This window comes from Saccostrea echinata, unplaced genomic scaffold (assembly GCF_033153115.1).
Source record: "Saccostrea echinata isolate AGI-Se365-2 ecotype Australia unplaced genomic scaffold, CSIRO_AGI_Sech_v1 ptg000052l, whole genome shotgun sequence".
NCBI classification, from domain to species: domain Eukaryota; kingdom Metazoa; phylum Mollusca; class Bivalvia; order Ostreida; family Ostreidae; genus Saccostrea; species Saccostrea echinata.
Genome location: NW_026889801.1, coordinates 8206995 through 8228010, shown reverse-complemented (window position 1 = coordinate 8228010; position 21016 = coordinate 8206995). Strand labels below are relative to the sequence as shown.

Sequence of the window (21016 nt, the reverse complement as noted above, 5' to 3'; positions counted from 1 at the left end):
ATCATGCCCTTTTTACTTTCCTTTTCAATACAAAAAGTATCTCTATAATCATACAACAAATGTTAAACACTTAACACATGACACATGACACATTGTCCACGCAGGTGAGTTAAGGCTAGGTATAGGCATTTCTATGCAAATAAACTAATTAAATTGACTAATGACTATATCTATTATACAGAGAAAGTTAAAACTTATTGTCTAATACATACTTGGTACCCACGACATGAGATAGCAAGTACACATTATGACGTCATATTAAGACGTCATTGTTCTTTACTACACAAAATTATAATGGGTAGTAAAAAAAAAACGCTTCGGCGCAAGGGCATGCTCTATTTTATTTTACTGAAACAAGGTATATTTAGAAGCGAAATATTGCAACGTTTGCATGTATTGCTGCACAAATATTAACAGCTCAGTTGTATAATTTCTATTTGTAAAGTTTTAAGTTGAATCAGGCTAAAAATGTACAGTCCAGTATATGTTTCCTCAAACTCCTATCAAATAAGAAAATGCCTAGGATTTGTGCAGCAGTTTTATTAATCTATAAAATATTCTTCTTAACATTACACAATTTTTATGTAAAAATAAATAGGGTAATCCCTTGCGCCGAAGCTGTTTTCTTGATGTCTTTTATAACCTCTAGAAGGTAAGATCAGTGACGTCATAATATGATGTCATAATTTGTACTGGCTATAACATATCGTGGGTACTAGTATGCATAAGAAAATAAATCAAAACATTTTTGAATAATAAATATACCTCTTACGTGTTTTTATTACCTCATTTGCATAGAAACGCCTTTACCTTGCCTTAACTCACATGCGCACTTGCCGTCAATAAATCTGAGAGATGTGACGTGTCATTTGATTTGAAGCGTAAAGGTCTCTACATTATTGTGTTATATTTTTGTACATTGTCTTACTTTTTATTGTCTTATCAACACATAATCTGTTATGATTTCTTAATTTGATTTATATGTTGCATTGTATCTGGGTATTTTAGCATAATTTAAAGCGTCTTTTCTATATGATGGATTTTATTGCTAAAAGATACAGTACGGGCAACGCGGTTTGGTCATTTACCGCGCGTCGCGGCGGTGTTGATCTCATCGCGGTTTGGCCAGGTAAATCAGGTAACACCGCTCATCCCCGCGGTTAGATTAATTCCCCGTCGCGGTGCAAAGTCTAGATTTCTGAGCGAGGATAGTATTGTAAACAAACGCGAGTTATCTCCCCCAATGGAAAATTATGGAAAAATTATCAGCGTTGAAAAATCAATAAAATTATGTCTCTATTAAAGAAAGAATACTTGTATGAATATTTTTTTTTTCGTGAAGAAGATATCATAATTTTACTTTACGTTATTAAAATATACATTTATGAAACTGAGTATAATATTTATTTAAAAATACATATAAAAATGTATTTAATAAATATTTTAATATACCTGCTTATCAAAATTTCAACAAAGGTTTGATAGCGATATTCTGTCGATATATATATATATATATATAATATATATAATTTAAACATATACATTCATTAATGTCATACCACTATGGTGTCAATATCAATGTTATAAAAACTTACGGAAATAAATATTCAGAGAGAGAGAGAGAGAATTGCTTTTTCTATATGAATAATATCAAAATATTCAATCGACAGATAGTCTTTTCGATTATTACAAAAATTCATGAATGTATTATGAGACAGGAAGTATTATGTAAAAATGGTACCGAGTATGTGTGATGTACACTTTCAAGTTTTTTTTTTTGTCTACTGGAAATTATTTTTTTTTATATTGGAAAGCTAATGAAAATACTCTATAGACACCGATTAGATTACAAAGAAAAGAAAAGAGAAAATAAAACACAGCTAGAAAAAAGAATGAAATAATGATTAAAGTTGATTAATTTTCTTACTGACTTTCGGAGATATAAAATTACTGTATAAACATCGTTCGATTGATCGTTCAACTCTGTTCAACATGTTCAATAAAGACCGATCTAGTGTGACTAATTACTATCAATTAAGTTCAATTTCATTTTCGTAGTAGGCATCAGAAATGTATTATAATGGGTAGCGTGTTAACATTAGACTCATAATTAAAATGTTAAAAGAAATCTATAGAAACCGACAATTTTTCTGATACTACACTGAACATTCATCAGTCTTACACAAGTGATTGAACTGAGAGGACTTATTTCTGTGTTTTTGACTATAAACTGTGGATCATGGCTAGGCGACTTAAGCGTTTGGACACTCATTTTATTGTGCGGTATTTGTGTGACGATGAACTGCAAGTGAGAAATCGTGTGTCCTTCAAGTGTGATGGAGACTCTACAATTAGTGTTGGACTTGAGTATGATGTACAGTGGGGTAAACCAAGTAGGCCAAGATGGATAGATGGAACACTTCATTTGCAGATATATTGCCCACTTAAGTAAACAACAGTGATTTATGTTTATCAGTACTTCATTGTCTTTGAACATTTTTCCTGGGGGTAAATGCAAGGCACCCTATGTTGAAAATGTGGTTATCATAGATAAGCTCAATATTTACACCTTTACACACCATAATTTTCTCAATGTCCAAAAAATATTTTCTTCTAGTGTATAGAGGGTCCTTAAATGATCTGTTTGTCCTAACTAATCAGAATCTTAATTTCTACCGTCTTAACTGTGTTTAAACACTATGTTTAAAACCTTTGTATTGTGTGCGTTCAAGCGGAAAGAGATTAACTTTCAAAGTTTACCTGTTTACTGTATATTTCACTCGGAGTTCAGACAGCTTTTTGTTAAAATGAAAAAAAGTCTTCGAGCGCGCGAGAGGGGGGGGGGGGGGGTAACAGAAAACAAGAATTTCCTATAACAAGTCTCGAAATAAATAGTTAAGCACTGCATGGTCAATATAAATACAGAAAAGCAAACATTAATATAGAAACTGTATTAATTTTTTTTTTCATTGTTTTAAAATTTTTCTTTTCATTTCAGACAAGATCTGGAAAGCCGAAGGCTTCGCTCATCGCAGATGGCTCGCCGCCAGCCGAAGATTCAGCTACATCTATCCCCAAGACACCTGTCCGACAAAGACCTGCACCTGAAACACAGAATTCAGAGCCAGCCCAGTTAGAGTCACTCACTCCAATCCCAACGCCAGCGTCAACAACCCCAGTTTTGCGTTTCCGCCCTTACCGGACTTCGACAAATGACGACGATTTGGTGAAGGCGCTAATGAGAGAAGTCAAGGAAATGCGACAGACTCTGGATGTTATCAACAAAAAACTTGATGCGTCGAATAGGAGGGGAACAGCGTCAGATTTACAATTAAAGACAGTGCTTGCTAATACAAACATTCTTATCGATGTGGTCAGGAAAATCCCAGCTGCAAGTGGAGTGGAGTTCCTGCAAACCAGTGATCCTATTGCTGATACGATGAGTGACAGTAGTCCTGGAGATGTGTACCAAGGTGTTCCCGAAGAATATCAACTTCCAGATACCGTCCTCAGAGACATGATTAAGGAATCAAGGAACGCAGGAAATTTCGCAGTTAATCTCACAAGGAAGATCTTCCCCGAACTGTACGGTGAGGGCAACCTGCGAATGGAGTACAACTGGTACGGTGGTGGAAAACTCTCCAAAAAAGAACTGGATCCAGCGAGAAAGCAAGTGGTGAGGCGCTATGTGTGTTACTTCTTCCCAGAATTCAAACCCGAGGATTCCTGGAGGGAGAGGATCGTCTCCAAAATAAACGAGTCACTGAGGCGAAATGACAAAAGACTAAAGAAGGATAGTGTCAATCTTGTGATGCCCTCTGTGCCAGAAAGTGACCATGGTTGCTCCGATGACGTCTTCACCTTTAATGACTAATTTTTTTTTTTTATCTCTGATTCATTGTTGTGACCCACATGTTGTAAACTCAGGGATTTATACGTTCGAAAGAACGATTGGAAAAGACAGTAACAGAGTAATATAATTCGTTATTTGATGAAGAAAAAATGTAGTTAATACATGTAAAAACACTATCCCAAAGAATATTAATACATGTATAAATGTGATTTGTTTGCTTTATTCTTTGGAATGTATCATTTCATTTATTAATAAAATAATTATAAAAGATTGCACTTTTAGTCTATATCAAAGGTTGTGATACTGAATGATAGCATGATATTTTATTGTAAAATAAATACAACTAGCAGGATATTTTATTGAAAAATAAATATAACAATCACTGAAATTTATAATTTAATGAGAATATTTACGAGGAAGTACATTGACCAAAGCCATTCAACGGACAATGTTTGGCACTTGGTCTAGTCTGTGTATTTTAAAACTCATGCATGTTAGCAGAAGTTAAAGCAGACAGGAAGTGTTACGCAATGATTATCTTTTTACCTGAACACATTACAAATAATTGATTCCATTGCATATTAGATAGATCCAGCTACATGTATTTCAGAAAGAGGAGGTCCTATCAGTGGATTGAAAATTAGAAATTGATTTTTAAAAAATGAACAAGTGTATTTATTTAGTTCAATACTATGTATTGTTAAATTATTCTTACTTGATAAATAACAATATTCGCATAAATTTTTAAACATTCGAAAAACTAAACAGATGTCCCGAAGAATGGGGATAGGCGGTACAACCCCCCGGAATCCCTCTAGTTTATTAATTGATCCACCAATAACACCCTAAAATTAATGATTGGATGACTCGATCCATGCGCGACAGAACAGTGCACGTGGATTCCGTGAGCAATGCTTGTTAAATCACAACCCTTGTTAATGAAAGAATTTTAAGAAAAAGTAGAAGAAATGAATGAAAATGTTGATTAAGATATCTTACTCTACATATTTACGGCAAACTTACATACTCGGCAATTAAACGATGAACGTTTTAACATATAAGGGAAATCTGCAATGTAGCTTTCAAGTTGTTAAATTTAATTCAAAATGCTGATGATGATTCTTATTATACAAAAATTAAATCTAGTATCCATTAAACTCGTAACGAAACTATACTTTAAAAAATATAAATAATTGTATACATGTACTCTCTTATTTAAAAAAAAATCTACACTGTATATATTATTAATTGATGATACAAATACAAATTTGTTTAGTCACATAAAAGGCATTATTCTCCAATCAAAGAAAAACAATTCTTCTTACCGAAACAAAATAATTTTCCTGACGTTAAAAAACATTCCTAGAGACCCCCCCCCCCCTAAAAAGATCGGTGATTGCAAATACATGTGCGTACAGGTAAAATATCAGAGCTGACGAAGAACGGTAGTTCACACCGCCGCGGTAAAGATGGTCTGTTACCTGCACCGCGATGAAAAACCGCGATGGTGTATCGCGGAAAGGATTAATACACCGCGGAGGGGGCGCGGTTAAATGACAAAACCGCGTTGCCCGTACTGTATATCCCCTATAAAAAAAATATTGATTTGAAAAATATTGATTCAAGCATGAGAATTAAATATATCGATGTAGTTTGCTCGACACACAATAAAAAAAAAATATATGCATAATAGTTTGATTACTATAAATATGCTACTATTTCTGCGGGAAAAGTTTGAAAATATTGTTCTCCAACTTATTTTGGGGGCGCGAGAATTCTAATGAAACGTAAAATCACTCAGATTTATTGACGGCACATGCACAATGTGCCATTTGTAAAATGTCAAATATTTGTTGTATGATTATAAAAAGATAAACATATTGATGAAGAAGGGGGTATAATCAGTTAGATTGTTCCGATTGAATCAACAATTAATTTACATCATTCTAATTGATAATTAATTAAATATATATGCAAGTGTAGTAATAATTTGATATCTTTTTTTGTATGAATGAAATTCCTCAATCTCCCTTTGAATTAAAAATAATTATGTGCTTACAAAATATGCAGAATTAAATATTGATGTGGCTGAAATAATTTGTGACCCCCCCCCCCCAAACCCTATTCTTCCAGTGTCCCATTCATAAATACATTTATAGTATTAGTCCTATTCAGGGATGAAGCGAAAGTAACAAGTTTATAAAGTTACACTGGCTATGTACACTGTAAATATTTGATGTTTTTTTTTTTTTTATTCTGTGGTTAACATAGGATCTGCCATATAGACCTGAACCTCCATAATCTTGACATCCCCCCAACTCAAAAAATATAAGCAGTGAATCATGATATATATCAGATAAAATTTAATTATTAGTTCATCAGATCTAGATTTTTATTACTTAGAATTATGAAAAATAATGTGTGCTTCATAACAGCCAATCTGCATAAACTTATAGTCAGAAAGTTAAAAGGGAAAAGGATGGGGGTCAGCCAATTCAAATATTTGAAAAGAAAAACAGAGGTTTCATTACAAAACTGCGAGTATTCTTCTTTATTTTCGGGATCAAAAATTAGCGGATCTATAATATTCGCAGGTAGCACAAAGATAATCGTGCATTTTTCCTCTTCAAAAGTGATGATGGGGGTAGTAGCCCTCTATGACTATGTCTATGATCCAACTGCTGTTTCTCTCCACCCCCCACCCCCCTTTTCAAAACATTTTTGAATCTCTATCAGCCTAAAATCGTATATGATAGCAATTACATGGAACATGAGCTTTCGCTGAATTCCGAGTGAAGTGAAGATTCATTAGAATCCCCGCAACCGCGAAGTTTTATTCAATAATAATATTTTCTCACTTCTTTAACGGAAATATTCATATATTTATGTCGATATATCTATATATTTCATTTTTACATTTCAACAATAATATATTGATATGATTAAATATCTTGCTTTGATCAATATCTTAAAATCAATATATTTTTAAATCGATAAAAGTTTTAGCAAAAAAAAAAAAAAAAAAAAGAAAAAAAAAAAATTAATTAAGGAAGGTGCCTTAAATAATTCAAAAACTTCTAAATACTATTCAAAAGATGTGTATTAATAAGGAGTCATAACAATTTATATGTTGATAAGACAATAAAATGTAAGACAGTGTACACGTTATAACACAACAAGTTTAGAGACCTTTACGCTTTCGTCTGCTCTGAACATAATGGGAAGTTGGAAAGACTTGCGCATGCTCATTAATGCTGATGTATTATTAACCATAGAATCGTCATGATAGGACCACCTAATTCTGGAAAACGGGTTGCACTTTGTAGCAATTCATAATTTCAAAATAGAAAGCGATAAGCGTCATTCTCAATAACTGTATTTATCTTTTAGGGATAAATCTGATTATTTTTAATTCTATAACAGTAGCACTAGCTTCAATTGCACAGCAATATAAAAGATCGGGTCTCTAAAAATTAGACATCTGATTTTAAACAAAAATGTAAATTATATATATATATATATATATATATATATATATATATATATATATATATATATATATATATATATATATATATATATATATATATATATATATATATATATATATATATATATATATATATATATGTATGTATGTATGTATGTATAATTTCAGAGTGTATATATTTAGCAAAAGAAAAAAAAAACACATACAAATGTATAACTTAAATATATTGTCCATACATGTACCGTGTTTATCGACACCTACTTCAGTAATTACATGTATCTGTTATCGTCTATTGCTGTGAATATATAGAAATTACTGCGTCCAGTCATCTTATGTACAGCTGTCCTCATCTATTGTGGTCCTTAATTTTTGGATGCCTTTAATGAATTTTTTCAATGAACATTGTTAAATTAAGTCCTTTTATCTTTAAATCATCTAGTAGCATATATTTCTATTGTCAGCTTTCCTTACTTACGGAGCAATATACTATTATCACCTGTAAAGGGGAATTTATGTCTCCCAGTTGACGCAATACACTATTAACGCAATTTTACAACGTAAAATCCATTTCTTAAATTGAGCAGGTTATTAAATTAATGATACAAAGATATTTTTGCAAATTCTTTCGACGATACAATGTCCTTCTTTGCAAATAAATTCAATCGCTAAGTCAAATTTTGACTGACCTTTCTCGTACTGATTTTTTAGTTTTAAAAATAGGTATCGAAATATATCTCATTTATCACTTATGGACCTTTAAAATTTTCATTTTTATTACAAAGTATGTTTTGTGCAGGTCTTCAATCAGAAATGACCGTTTTATAAAGTTTTAATTCCTTCATTTTGTTTTGTTTTTTTTTATTATCATTGACAAAATTATGCACATGCTTGTGCAATTTGCAATCTCAGCTTCTCAGATGCAAATATGCGTGTATAATAAGGGCATGTAATGCTTTCATTTTTAATGGTATGTGTCATCTATTCTGTCAGCTCAGGAGATATCATTGAGAACGCCTGAGTAATGATTAATAACGAACAGCTTTCATATGAGTTACATTAATAAAGCTATTCATTAACATTTTGGGGATCTTTTTAAACGTTTTCAGCGATGTAGTTCATTACTCTTCATAGCTCTACTGCAGTTGAAAATTGCAATTTAAAAGTAGCAAATCATTTCATTTACTTTTATTGTGAGGAATTGCTATTTTTGTGTGATGTTTCAGTAAACATTTCCCGTATAAATTAGGCCCACTCGTTATACAGCTTTAATAATGCTGCGTATACAATCAATGAATGTCGCCCGCGTAGCGCAGTGGTTAGAGCATTCGCTCCAGAGTCGCATAGTAAGGTGTTACGTCGCGGGTTCGAATCCCACTGTTGGACGTGGAGACCGGTCCTTCAGATGAGACTGTAAAAACCGAGGTCCCGTGTCGCAGTATGAGCTGGCACGAAAAGATCCCTCACTGCTCAATGACTCCAAGTATAGGTCAAAATTTGCAGCTCTCCACCGGTAAGGGGTGGGGTTTCCATATGAGTGATAAAATCTCGAGAGGGACATTAAACAAAAAACAATCAATCAATCAATCAATCTTGTTTACAACTTATTTGTCTACAGATTGCCTCTTTTCAGAAATTGTTTGTACGTGGAGCATGCGTATCGAATCAACTGAAACATGAAATTCATATCCCAGTGATAATGTTATATTGCTACATGAGTAAGGGAAGTTGACGATAGAAAAGTTGAAGTCATCACGTTTAGCATAAAGTTTTGTTGTTTGATTTTCATTAACGTCATTTTCAAGTAAAATATCCAAATATGGAACATATGAGTCAGACTTTGGGGTATCTTTTATTTCGAGTTCAAAGGGATATATCAAATCAATGTTTGATTGAAAATGATAATATATATTAAATTCAAATTTCATATATGACTGAATAATTCCCAAAACTCTGATGCAGTGTATACGTAGATATGGTACGAATGGCAATATTGGTAAAATTTTGTTATAAAACATCCTTGATTAGAAAGGGTATTTCTTTCTAAAACTTAACAATATCGGTCAAACATAAAATAGATGAAAAATACATATGAGGACTACCACATTTTTGTAGCAATCACGTGGTATTACCGGAAGTGACTTCAGTATTGAGGTCGTCGATACATTTCAATGTTTCCATAAATATTGGCATTAATTTTTTTTTCTACATTGGACTAAAAATAGATCCAGATATTCCAGATACATTTGTGTAGAAAATCTTTTTTCACCTGCATGACACCTCTGGATGAACATATATTTTTCTTCTTGGAACCAAAAACAGAACAAGAAACTCCAAAATGATACAACTGGTTATGGTTATAGTAATCCTACTTCTCTCAGACTCATTTTGCGTTCGACAAGGATTTCATGTAAACAACAAAAATGAGAATACCTGCTGGAGGTTTTAAAAACTGGTTTGTATAAATTAACTATTAAATCACACTGTATAAAAAAAACATAATTTCGTTTTGAAGCAGTTGATAAGTCTGTAACGTGTTGAGGGATCCGTACCTGGTTGATTCCAGGATCTCGATTATGGATTAATAAAGTAACAAATAATTTTCCTCTTAAAAATGATTATCTAAATGATTGACCTGCAAATATTTACAGATATGGCCCTTCCCTTACTTAGGGGGAAAATCACACTTCATGGTCGGCCTTATATTTACAAAAGAAAGTGGAGGTTCACAAGTGCCACCGGACAGACACCAGTTATATCTTATTCAGGCTCGTAGTGTCAGTCACGATGCAAACCTACAACTAGTGGTCAGCCTCCGACAACAGAAGATATACTGAGTTGTCCTTATTCAGGGCGTACAGTCACCAACTGCTATCAGAGATTTACACTGTCTAAGAAGGTTACCAGGCAAGCATCTGAGGGGTTGTCTTCCCTCTATGGTCGGCCTCTAAATGGTTAGTCACGCAATACTACTTATTTGCTGTGGCAAGCCTTCGCCTCAGGCAATCCACCTAGTATTGATAAAATAATCGTGGCAAGCCTCAGTATTAGGCAATCCACCCAACTAACTGTATCTCCGAACGAGCTGTCTTCTTTTCTCTGCTGCCTGGATTCAAAAGAACCTCGCAGCTTAGCTGCGCTCGCTTATATACCTTTTTTAAGGTCATGTGATTTGCTTCAGCCACTCACAGATCTTGAAAGGCCGACTTGCATATCCGGTATACAAAAAGCTATAAATCGTTAAAAGTCAATAATACAATTATTTGGCAACCCTCAAAGCGCAAAATTTCCCTTAGATGTCGTCAAAAGTTGTTCCTAAAACTCCGCGTCATTAAAGACCATAAATCGTTAACAACGTCTAAAAACGTTAATACATGTAAATTGAATATTTAATCGTCATTTTATTTATTAAAAATTAAAACGTGTGTTTGTGTGTGTGTGTGTGGGGGGGTGGGGGGTGGGGGGGGTGTTGGTGTGTGAATGTGTGAAGTGATAAGTAATTTTATCACTTATCCTGAAACCCATAAAAATAATTCATAAACAGGATATGATTCAGAAAGTACTAGCTAGAATTATTACTACGTAAAGGGAATGGATGGAGTTAAAAATTGAGGTAGCAGTAAGCATTTTATCCGGTTATCGTTTATTATACTCCATAGGAAGCTTTTCTTAATTAGAGAAAGCCCTCGGAAATTAGTTCCTGTCTAAGGGATTGCTACAAGAGCTATCCAACTAACCGCCAGTATATTCGAGATTTTCTTATACTAATGTATATTATAATTTTAGAGTGTTGGATAAAAACATTTTATACCCTTTGGCGTTATTTGTTGACGTATTTGTTGAATTCTTTATAGTTGGAGAAGTTGCAAACTAATCATATATCAGGAAATCAAACATGGTGGCAAATATTGAATGACAAATTTCCAGAGGTGTGAATATATAGCAAGAACTATCCCACAGTATAGATTTGCTAAACATGCAGGTTTTCAGATTATAAAGATATTTATTTAACCTATAATTTAAATAGGAAATATTTCTGCAGAAGTAAACTAATGAATCAGGACATGAAATTTAGCAAATGTGTATATAAGTAAAAGGGAGATAAAGAATAATAGCTTTCTGTTTGGTTACGCTTTATCGTACATTTGGGACGAAAGCATGTTAACTTTACAATACAAATATTGTACAATTCTATCAAAAATTTATTTTGATGTCATAGTAATTTGTACCATTTCATTGCAGATTGGGGAAAATACCGTAATTCATTAAGCTCTGAAACTATTTATCAACAGGGGATGCTTACTCCTCAATGGTAACTGATACCACCTCTGATGTTTTAGAGGTCCGTGTTTGCTCAGCTCTCTATACATATTGTTTCAATGGACATTTGAGCTGGATTACTGTTCGATATCTCCATATTTCATTACGAAAAACACTATGGATTTACTCTTTTTCGTGGCTTATTGCAAAAGAGAAGTAAGAAACCATGATATTTAGACGTTATTCCATTCCATTATACACTTGCAACATTACAGAAAATGTATTTAATGGTTTGCGTGTCTTAAAGTATGCACGTACATCCTACTGCTCTATGTAGAATTTCATTGGTTGTTTAAATAAAGTGTAAATAATTAAATATTTATGAAATAACCTTTGAAATATCCAAATCTCACAAAAACTGACATCGGCTTAATTTTGAATTCATTTTCTATACTTCCTGGTCGTCAGTTTTTTTGAGTATTGTTGTTAATAATAATAGTTTTTACGAGGGTAGTCCGGTAAAATCGTGGACGTTGCGTTTTTATCGCAAAATAATGCCCTTACTGAGCTGAAATTCCCTGCAAATGTTTATTTATCACATTTAAGTACATTTTAATATTTTTGATAAATTATATGCCAAAATAAGGATTTTATTATACCGTACTTAAATGTGCATAGGGTATGGTCCTACAGCGCACGACCAAATTTTCAGGGTTTTACATGTATCAGGAAATATGCGAGTATCATTTCGAAATTAAAGTATTAAATAGATCAGGTTGGATAAAAATTAAAATATTAAAAAAAATTAACGTATATCTCTTATGTCACTATATGGAGACATTCAAGGAGTTAACATACTTTTTGGCAATTTTCCGAGCATTTTAATTGTGAAAATTGTAAACTAAACAAGAGAAAAATGGCGACGTTTGATGATGTTATGGCGAACCGAAGAGCAGCTCATTTTATATTTAGATTAAGTCTATACACTGGGAGCACGAATGTCTTGTTTAAAAAATAATTCCAAATTAGATGACATGAAAGCAACATTTAACCCTGGAAAATGAGGCACTTATCCTTTATAGAAAAAAAATTAATAACAAATCCCTAGCAATTCCAAAAATTATTTATCAAGCAACTGTACTACTATTTCAAATGAAATTATAAAAGAAGTAAATAAAATGATAACATATTTTATATGGAATATTGACAAGCCAAAAGTTAAATTAACAGTAGCATGTCAAAAAAAAAATAAACAAAGGTGGACTTAAAGTTCCAAATATTGAATATCAGAAAAAATAACTTTATATTAATGCAATAAGTATTTTGATAGCCCAGTTACCCATTAAATTGCATATTTCTTTCCATGATCCTCTCATCACTAGAACACCATATCTTATCCTCCTTCATAGAATAAAAAGTCTGTAAAATAGGTTGTCGAGTGTTGCCTCCTTTGTGACGTTTAATAATTTGTTTGAAATTCTCAAAAGTATTATTAACAATGGCATATAATTTTAGCAGACACAAAATATAAATATGAGAAATAAACCAATTTTGTAAAGGGAGATAATCCAAATTTCCAGTAATTACAACTTTGACTTAACAGAAAAAGCATGAAAATGGGTCTGAAAACGTCACTGACTTTACCGCACTAGGGAAAGTTCATATCCATGAAGAAAAATGGCAACACACATCAATCATTAATCATACCAGAAATGAGAAAATTTACCTTATCTACACATTGCAAAATGGGAGTAAACATATGTCTAATAATGCAACAAAACACCGTCTGTTCATGAGACATTTAGGACAAGATAATGTTTCAATCTATTACAATTCAATTATAATAAAAAAATAATTTTTGCTGTGTTCTATGAGGGATAAACATATGTTCCATAATAAATCAGAAAATTACTGTTATAAGTGGATGCATTTCATATGACCTTCTGAGTACTAACAAATGACTCAGGGACTGATGTGCCTGATAAGGGATAAACATATGCCCCAATATTCACAAAGCATCACATCCCTCGATGTCTTTTACCAAGTTCACACGTGTGTAGACTTTTTATCTATCAGCTTGAAGTATCAATAATAGACTTAAGCAAAAATGTGCAAGGTGAGGGATAGACATATGCCCCCATATTAACAATACATCACACTGTAAAATTCATTGCTGTCTTTTTTTTTTAAAGTTTATATGTGTGTAGTCTTGTCACCTACTAGCCTAAGTATTAACAAATGACTTAAGCACTATAGTTCTGGATGAGGGATAGTAGTATGCCCCCATAAGTTAATATTCGTGAAAATCAGTTTGAAATCAAGACTCTCAATGAGTAACAAAAGATCTTCCCAGAGGCTCCATTTCCACTCAAGCATATATCAACATGGTGTCACATGTCTAAGATTTAAATGCATCCGATTTCCATCTACCAAGGAATCTAATCTGACTATCACACATCCCCCTTGATGCACAGTAAGAGGCTATCCCAATTCGAAAGGAATGTCTTTTGAATCTATTGACATCTAAATTACAAAACATGATATTTTGCTTTGATACATTTGAAAATTCTTGCCTTGTGACCGCAATGTTTGGGGGGAGGGGGGTAGCAAAAAAGGGGACCATCACCACTCCCTCTCATTTTCAAGTAGTGTTCTAATTCCTGAACAGGACAGTATTTTAAACAACTGCAGGAATTGATTGTACGAGTAAAAACTTTACCGCCTGAATGTTTATAATTTTGAAAGTGAATCAAAACCTTACTTTTCTGAAAAGTGTAAGACATGATTAGCAGTGCAAACTGATGTTATTTCTCCTATTCTAAGGAATCCATGGAAAGCCAATGAAAATATTGATTGAAATAATACTTATATATATATATATATATATATATATATATATATATATATATATATATATATATATATATATATATATATATATATATATATATATATATATATATATATATATATGTTTGATACTGTATGTTCTATTGCATCACAAATGTTATGTAGAACTACTATGGTTATTGGTAAACGAATATCCATTGAAGGCCTTGTTTTGCGACAAGAACTTAATAGCTTTTTGAACAAGGAAGCATGACGTATTGTCAGGCAAGTTATTAATTCTATGTATATATGCTATTGATAAAATAAATGACAAAACAGAGGAGGTTGCATGACCTTCAGCAAATAAATAAGAGATAAACAAAGCCAAAGTATCCTGAGACAATGTAAGATCATTACTGATATTAAATTTGTTCACAAAATTTCTATAAATAGACTATGCTCGTTTATATGCCTGAGTGGAAGCTGGTGCCAATGTTGAAGTCAACAGGTTCCTCAAGACTGGTTCTAAGGAGGTAATGCTGGTAGCTGATGAATCAACATTGGTTCTTTGTCCATGCAAGGAGCCAGTTGACGGAACTACTGCACCTTCAAGTGAGACAAGCAGTGACATAGAATATTTTCTTTGGTACCAAGATGCCCAGCTTGAAACAAAATGTTAGACTGCAAACAAATGAGCACTGAATCTCTTACGAGATACATTATACGTTTATCCTTAGACAATTGCTTGTTAATGATATGCACAAGGGCATAATTGCCTGTGTAGAAATAAATACACTTTTTTTTTAAATATGACTCCACACCTTAAGAGCTAACACTATTGGATAAAATTCCAAGAGAATAATATTAGTTTTTTACCAATTATCATTCCAAGTCCCATAGAACCAGTGCCCACATAACACTGCCCCATATCCAATACATCCTGAAGCATCTGTATACAATTCCAATTCATTAGAATCTACCAACCTATCTGGTAAGAAAACTGACCTACCATTAAATTGTTCCAAGAAGGCTTGCCAAGTATGCAAATCTGCTTTTACCTCTTTGTTTAGTCTAATGCGATAATATGCTCTTGTTATGCCAATAGTGGTATTAATAAGTCGCCTTAGAAATGCTCATCCTGGCAATACAACATTACAAGCAAAATTAAGAAAACTAATATCTGATTGCATATCCTTCAAAGTAATCTTTTTGCTTGGAAAAAGCTCCTCAATTGTATCTCTACATTTTTTAACTTTATCGATAGGTAGTCTTGCCTCCATCATCTCAGTGTCTAATTCATAACCCAGAAAAGTCATTATCTTGTCAGGACCGACTGATTTAACCTCAGCCATAGGTATACCTATATCAGCACAAACTGTTAAGAATCCTCAAATTTTTTGTGGCATCCTGTAGCAGATTTGTCAAGAATTAGAAAATCATCTAATACATGAGTCATAAATTTTATACCTAATTTTTCTTAAGCTATCCACTGAAGTGCCATACCAAACCTTTCAAATATACGACAAGAAGAACTGCAACCCATCTGAAGACATGTATCAAAATACCATTGACCTTGCCATGTGAAACCAAAGTATTTGAACTGCGATGCATATAAATTAATAATTCAAAATGCATTAGAAATATCTGTTTTGCAACAATATGATCCTTTCCCACACTGTTTAATGTTTTGAATAGCATCCTCTACAGAAGAGTATTGAACAAATGTCTCCTCTTCAGGTATGCCATCATTGACAGACTTACCCTCTGGATATGACACATAATGTATCATACGGTACTCACCCTCTGTTTTCTTGCTAACTAGACCTAAAGGGGAACAATGTAAAACTGGCGTTGGCTTTTCTTTGAAAGGACCCATAATTCTACCCAAATGTATCCTCTTCTCTAACTTCCTGCTGATAACCTCTGGTAAGTCCTGTGCTGATTTTAATGCAATATATTGTCTCATACCTATTCCATGCAGTTACACAGTCATGCAGGGATAAGGAGCCATCCCTAAATTCATTATCATCTGTAGACTGCATATTGTGGATTACCACCTTACCTGTCTGATCTTGTTCTTTCACTTTGATAGAATACTTACTTTTTCCTTTTTATTAATGTAGTAAGGTCAGATTAATAAAATTTATTAAAATATTAAATGTGTTTGTTTGTGTAATTTCAATGTTTACTTGGCAATGTGCTTGTGTTGTGTTTTGTGTTCTGTGTAGTGTTTTGTCCAGTTTGGTAGTGTCATGTGATGTATTATTATTATAATTGAGGCCTTGCCCTGTCTTGCTATTGGTTAAGTCATTTTGGTCAGTCAGGTGGTACATTTATCCCATGCAGTTCATGCTTTTCACTTTTTCTAGCCAGACCTTGGTCCTGATACATGTAGCAGCAGGTTAGATTTCTCTTACTAATTTTACTAATTTTGTTGTTTAAATAAATTCTCTATACTTTTGACTATGACATTTAAAGTTAATATAAAGTTTATCTAAAGCTTAGATTTGAATAAGTTAATTATTTTGCTTGATTAAAAGACTTACTGGTTTTAAATAATCTGAATGTTAAAAACTACATTTAAGTGTGTATGCAGAACCTTGAACTGTTTTATATTATTTTGATGACTAGGTGCTGGGTTACCATATGACAAGTTGTTGTAAATATATAAATCTGAATCAGTAAGCCTCCAGACACATTGTCTTTGGTAAGAACATGTATTATTTATTTTAGATATTTTTATTACTTTGAATTGATAATGAAAGTATTGGTTACAAAGTATGTTTGACAAATGTTTTTGATTTACCAAGCTTAATTACCAAAATCCATTTTTATCTTTATTTTTCATGTTTTATCTGTAAAGCCCTATAAATCTGTTCAGTTAAAATTAAGAGTTATTGCCCTTTATTCAGAGTGCTGTACATACTGTATGATGAAGGAAAGTATAATGTTGAGCATAATGTTATACCATTGTATTTCATGTGATATATATGATTGTTTGTGTTTGTTATTATTTGTTTTGTAGATTTACATGTATTTATAATATATTTCAATTTTAGGGCTCAATTCATCAAGATGTACTAAATAAAAGAATAGAACCCATACAGCAGTCTTATATTTATTGGACCTGTAACATTAACAACAAAGCCATATCAACATATTGTTTTGACCAAATTTCAGATTTGATTTTGTCGGAAACCCTTGTCTTTATTCGCACTGAAGAGTTGAGGCATTGAGGAGCTCACAAATCCCGATTTCTTACCTGCATTTTCTACAGGTGGGAATTCAGTACCCACAATCTGTGAACTGTGTTCGGCTACAACACTTGATACCAAACCTGATCAGAAATACCTGCATCCCCTGACTTATTTATTGTGTGACCATCCAACCCAGGAGGACTAGCTGTTATGCTGTTGCTTGCAGAGGTGGTAGCATTATTACCGCTTTCACCCCCCCCCACCTCACCCCCACCCCCTATTATGAACAGAGATACTCCCCTGATGTTATAGCAATGGTTTTATCTCTGCTAACATGTTTTCCGTGACTGACTTTGTTATGGCTTTGGTTAATGCAGCCAAGGTTTCAGGAGGTACACTGAGGGGTGGAGTGCTGCTATCGCTTGCCACAGCATCAGTGGTGGTGGGCCCTCTTGTTTCCTTTTGGCCACGACGTGGTCTTTTCGCCTGACTTGTTTTGGGCTGCTGGCATAATGTTGGTAAACCTATGGAATTGTAAAATTGAGGCAGAAGTACATTTCCAATATTTAAGATAATATAGGCCTAAATGTCAATTGACCGGAACCGCAGGAGTCAGATCAGATATACCGGTACTATGACTACGCATATGAGCATGTTAATGCTTAAAAATACATTATATCACCACTTGAATGGATAGAATACAAAGTCGTATTGGCCTAAATGTCAATTGACCAGAATTGCATGAGTCAGATCGTATAAGTACCTTGACCACGCATGTGATCATGTTAATACTTAAAAACACATTGTAATGATTGTATAACCACTTGAATGCATCGAATACAAAGTGTACATCTGATAAAACAAACGAGAAAGTTGTCTAACCTGAGACTTTTTCCAACAGTCACTTTCCGTACAATTTCACCCTGTACCTCTTACAGTTGATGACAAAATTTATTCCGGAAATATCACAATAAAGAATAGAACAAATATTGTTCTGAAACCGACAATTCCCGCATTACTGTACTAGCAATCACACCACCCATTGTGCGACTGCAGAACCCATTAATCAACTTCTCTGGAACCGGTGCTGGTCAGTAAGGACTAGCAGCCACATAAAACAGAACGCTGACATCAGTAATAAATCACCATTTTTGAAGTCGATTAACCTCGTGCCGTGTCAAATCCCAAAGTAGGCTGTAGTGCCTTTACCAAAGACAACTACGCTTTGTTAATTGTTTTTCAAACAAGCAATAAAACTGATCATGGTGGTCCTAAAATAATCGAACCAGATTTAATTCACAAAGAAACGCAGTCCAACCAATCAAAATAATACTTTTATATAAAGCATCTATAAGCAATAAACCTAAAATGTAGTTGTTGGTTTTTTTTTTCTTTTTTCGTTTATTTATTTATTCATTTTTTATTATTAAGCCACAATTCAAAACGAGTAACTTGATAGGCATATTTAACAATAAATCCAAGTGCTGATGCACACAAATAAAACCGTGAATCATTGATGAAACAAAAACATGTGTGCATGATACATGAATGTCAAAAGGGGACAGCGAGTACAGAACGGAATTCAAATAATCAACAAATATATTGCAACCAAAAAAAAAAATGGCAAACATGTATTTTCCGGACGATTTCTTCACAGAAAAAAGGATAATTAAGGAACTAAAACGAAAACCCAAGTGGATGCAAACTGGCAAGTACAATCACTGCCCGAGACTTGTACTTAGGCCTTGCCTAGAGTACCGTTAAATTAAACAATTTTAGTAATCAACTAATACTGTAACAAACAAATTGGCAGACATTTCTCCAACGATTTTCCTTCACAGAAAAAAAAGGATAAATCTGGAACGTATTAATTAAAATACATTCCTAGATAAATCAAATAAAATCGATGGAAAAATCGCCAGGGTAAAAGCAGAAACTAAGACGAAAAAACCCAAGCGGGTACAAAATGGCAAGTACAAAAGACTGCCTGAAACTTGTACCTGAGCCTTGCCCAAAATACTGTAAAAATTCACAATATTTTAGTAGTCAACTAATACCGTAACAAACAAATATTGGCAGACATTTCTCCAACGATTTTCCCTCACAGAAAAAAGGATAAATCTGAAACGCATTAAAATACATTCCTAGATAAATGAAAAAAAAATCGAAGGAAAAATCGCCAGGGTAAAAGTTGAAACTAAAATGATAAAACCCAAACGGGTTTAAACTGGCAAGCACATTGAATGCCTGAAACACATACCTAGGTCATGCCTATAGTACTGTAAAAGTCACAAAAAGTTTAATAATGAGTTTCACACGTAAAGGTTGAAATTAAAATGAAAAAAGGCAATGATTGGCAAGCCAACATCTGATAAGCAGAGTTAATTTTTTTTCTGTTCTTTTTTCTTTTTTTTCTTTTTCTTTCTTTTTTTTATAATAAATAAGTAATTTACAAAAACTGCAAAAATTAAGCTTGTTACATGTACCATATCCAAATGATTTTGAACAAAGCAAGTGACAATCTTGTTATATTTTCTAGAAAATCTATTTTCTCGCTGAAATTAAAGCTCCTCTTATACTCCTATATAAATGTACATTCCCTTGTTTGTTCAGATGAACTCTGTCGCATACAAATTTCCGACTACAATCTCCGCCCCGGGGAGTTCCCAGAATACACAATAACATAGTGATGGCAATGCATTTCTTAGTATTGCATTCACTTTGTCTGCTACATCATTGTACTCAAAATTAACCTCAAATCTTGGCAATAATTTGCAAACAATTATTTTCGCAACATTATAGCGGCGATGCATCACCGATACCACAGTTTCAATTTCTGCGGCCAACAATGTAGGATCTGTACTGGGAAAGGTGACGTTCTCCCCGATCATTAGAACAACTACCCCGGGACCTAAAGCTAATACACTCTCCATATCCTTAGATATTATATCACGACCCTTCCTTCCACCCACACCCTTGTAAAAAACGGAATGCGTTTTTCCCAGACCAAGATTTGAAAATTATCTAATGTCATCATCATGTTTCAAGAATTCTTGAAAACGACGCACAATTGAATGATCAAGAATGACAATCGAGGTTTTGCCCATTGAAGACATGATAAAATAATTTTACTCACCAAATACTTGATAAAATAAATAACAAACTTGAAAAAACGTCCGTCCACCAAGGCTGTAGGTGGGAGAAGAGGCAGAGTGACGCACCGCGTGGCCGGAATTTTAATTGTTTGATTTTGGTTGATCAATCTCTGCCTCTCCTAAGACATGAAACAAAATGACCATTATAATACCGGGGTTGAACTCCCTCCCGAAATTCTTTGTGCTTTCTATATGAATATTTCTTCACTTAGGGCAGTTATGTTAGTTTAAGAGT

At 33.4% G+C, this 21016-nt stretch overlaps 1 protein-coding gene across 1 annotated transcript; it reads left to right on the top strand.

Annotated features, from left to right (window-relative positions):
- Window positions 1-2239: 2239 nt before the first annotated feature.
- On the top strand, window positions 2240-3874 carry LOC133204324 (uncharacterized). Its single transcript, XM_061340049.1, has 2 exons — window positions 2240-2374; window positions 2999-3874. The coding sequence occupies exons 1-2, from the start codon at window positions 2240-2242 to the stop codon at window positions 3872-3874; spliced, it is 1011 nt and encodes a 336-aa protein (XP_061196033.1).
- The last annotated feature ends 17142 nt before the right edge of the window (window positions 3875-21016 follow it).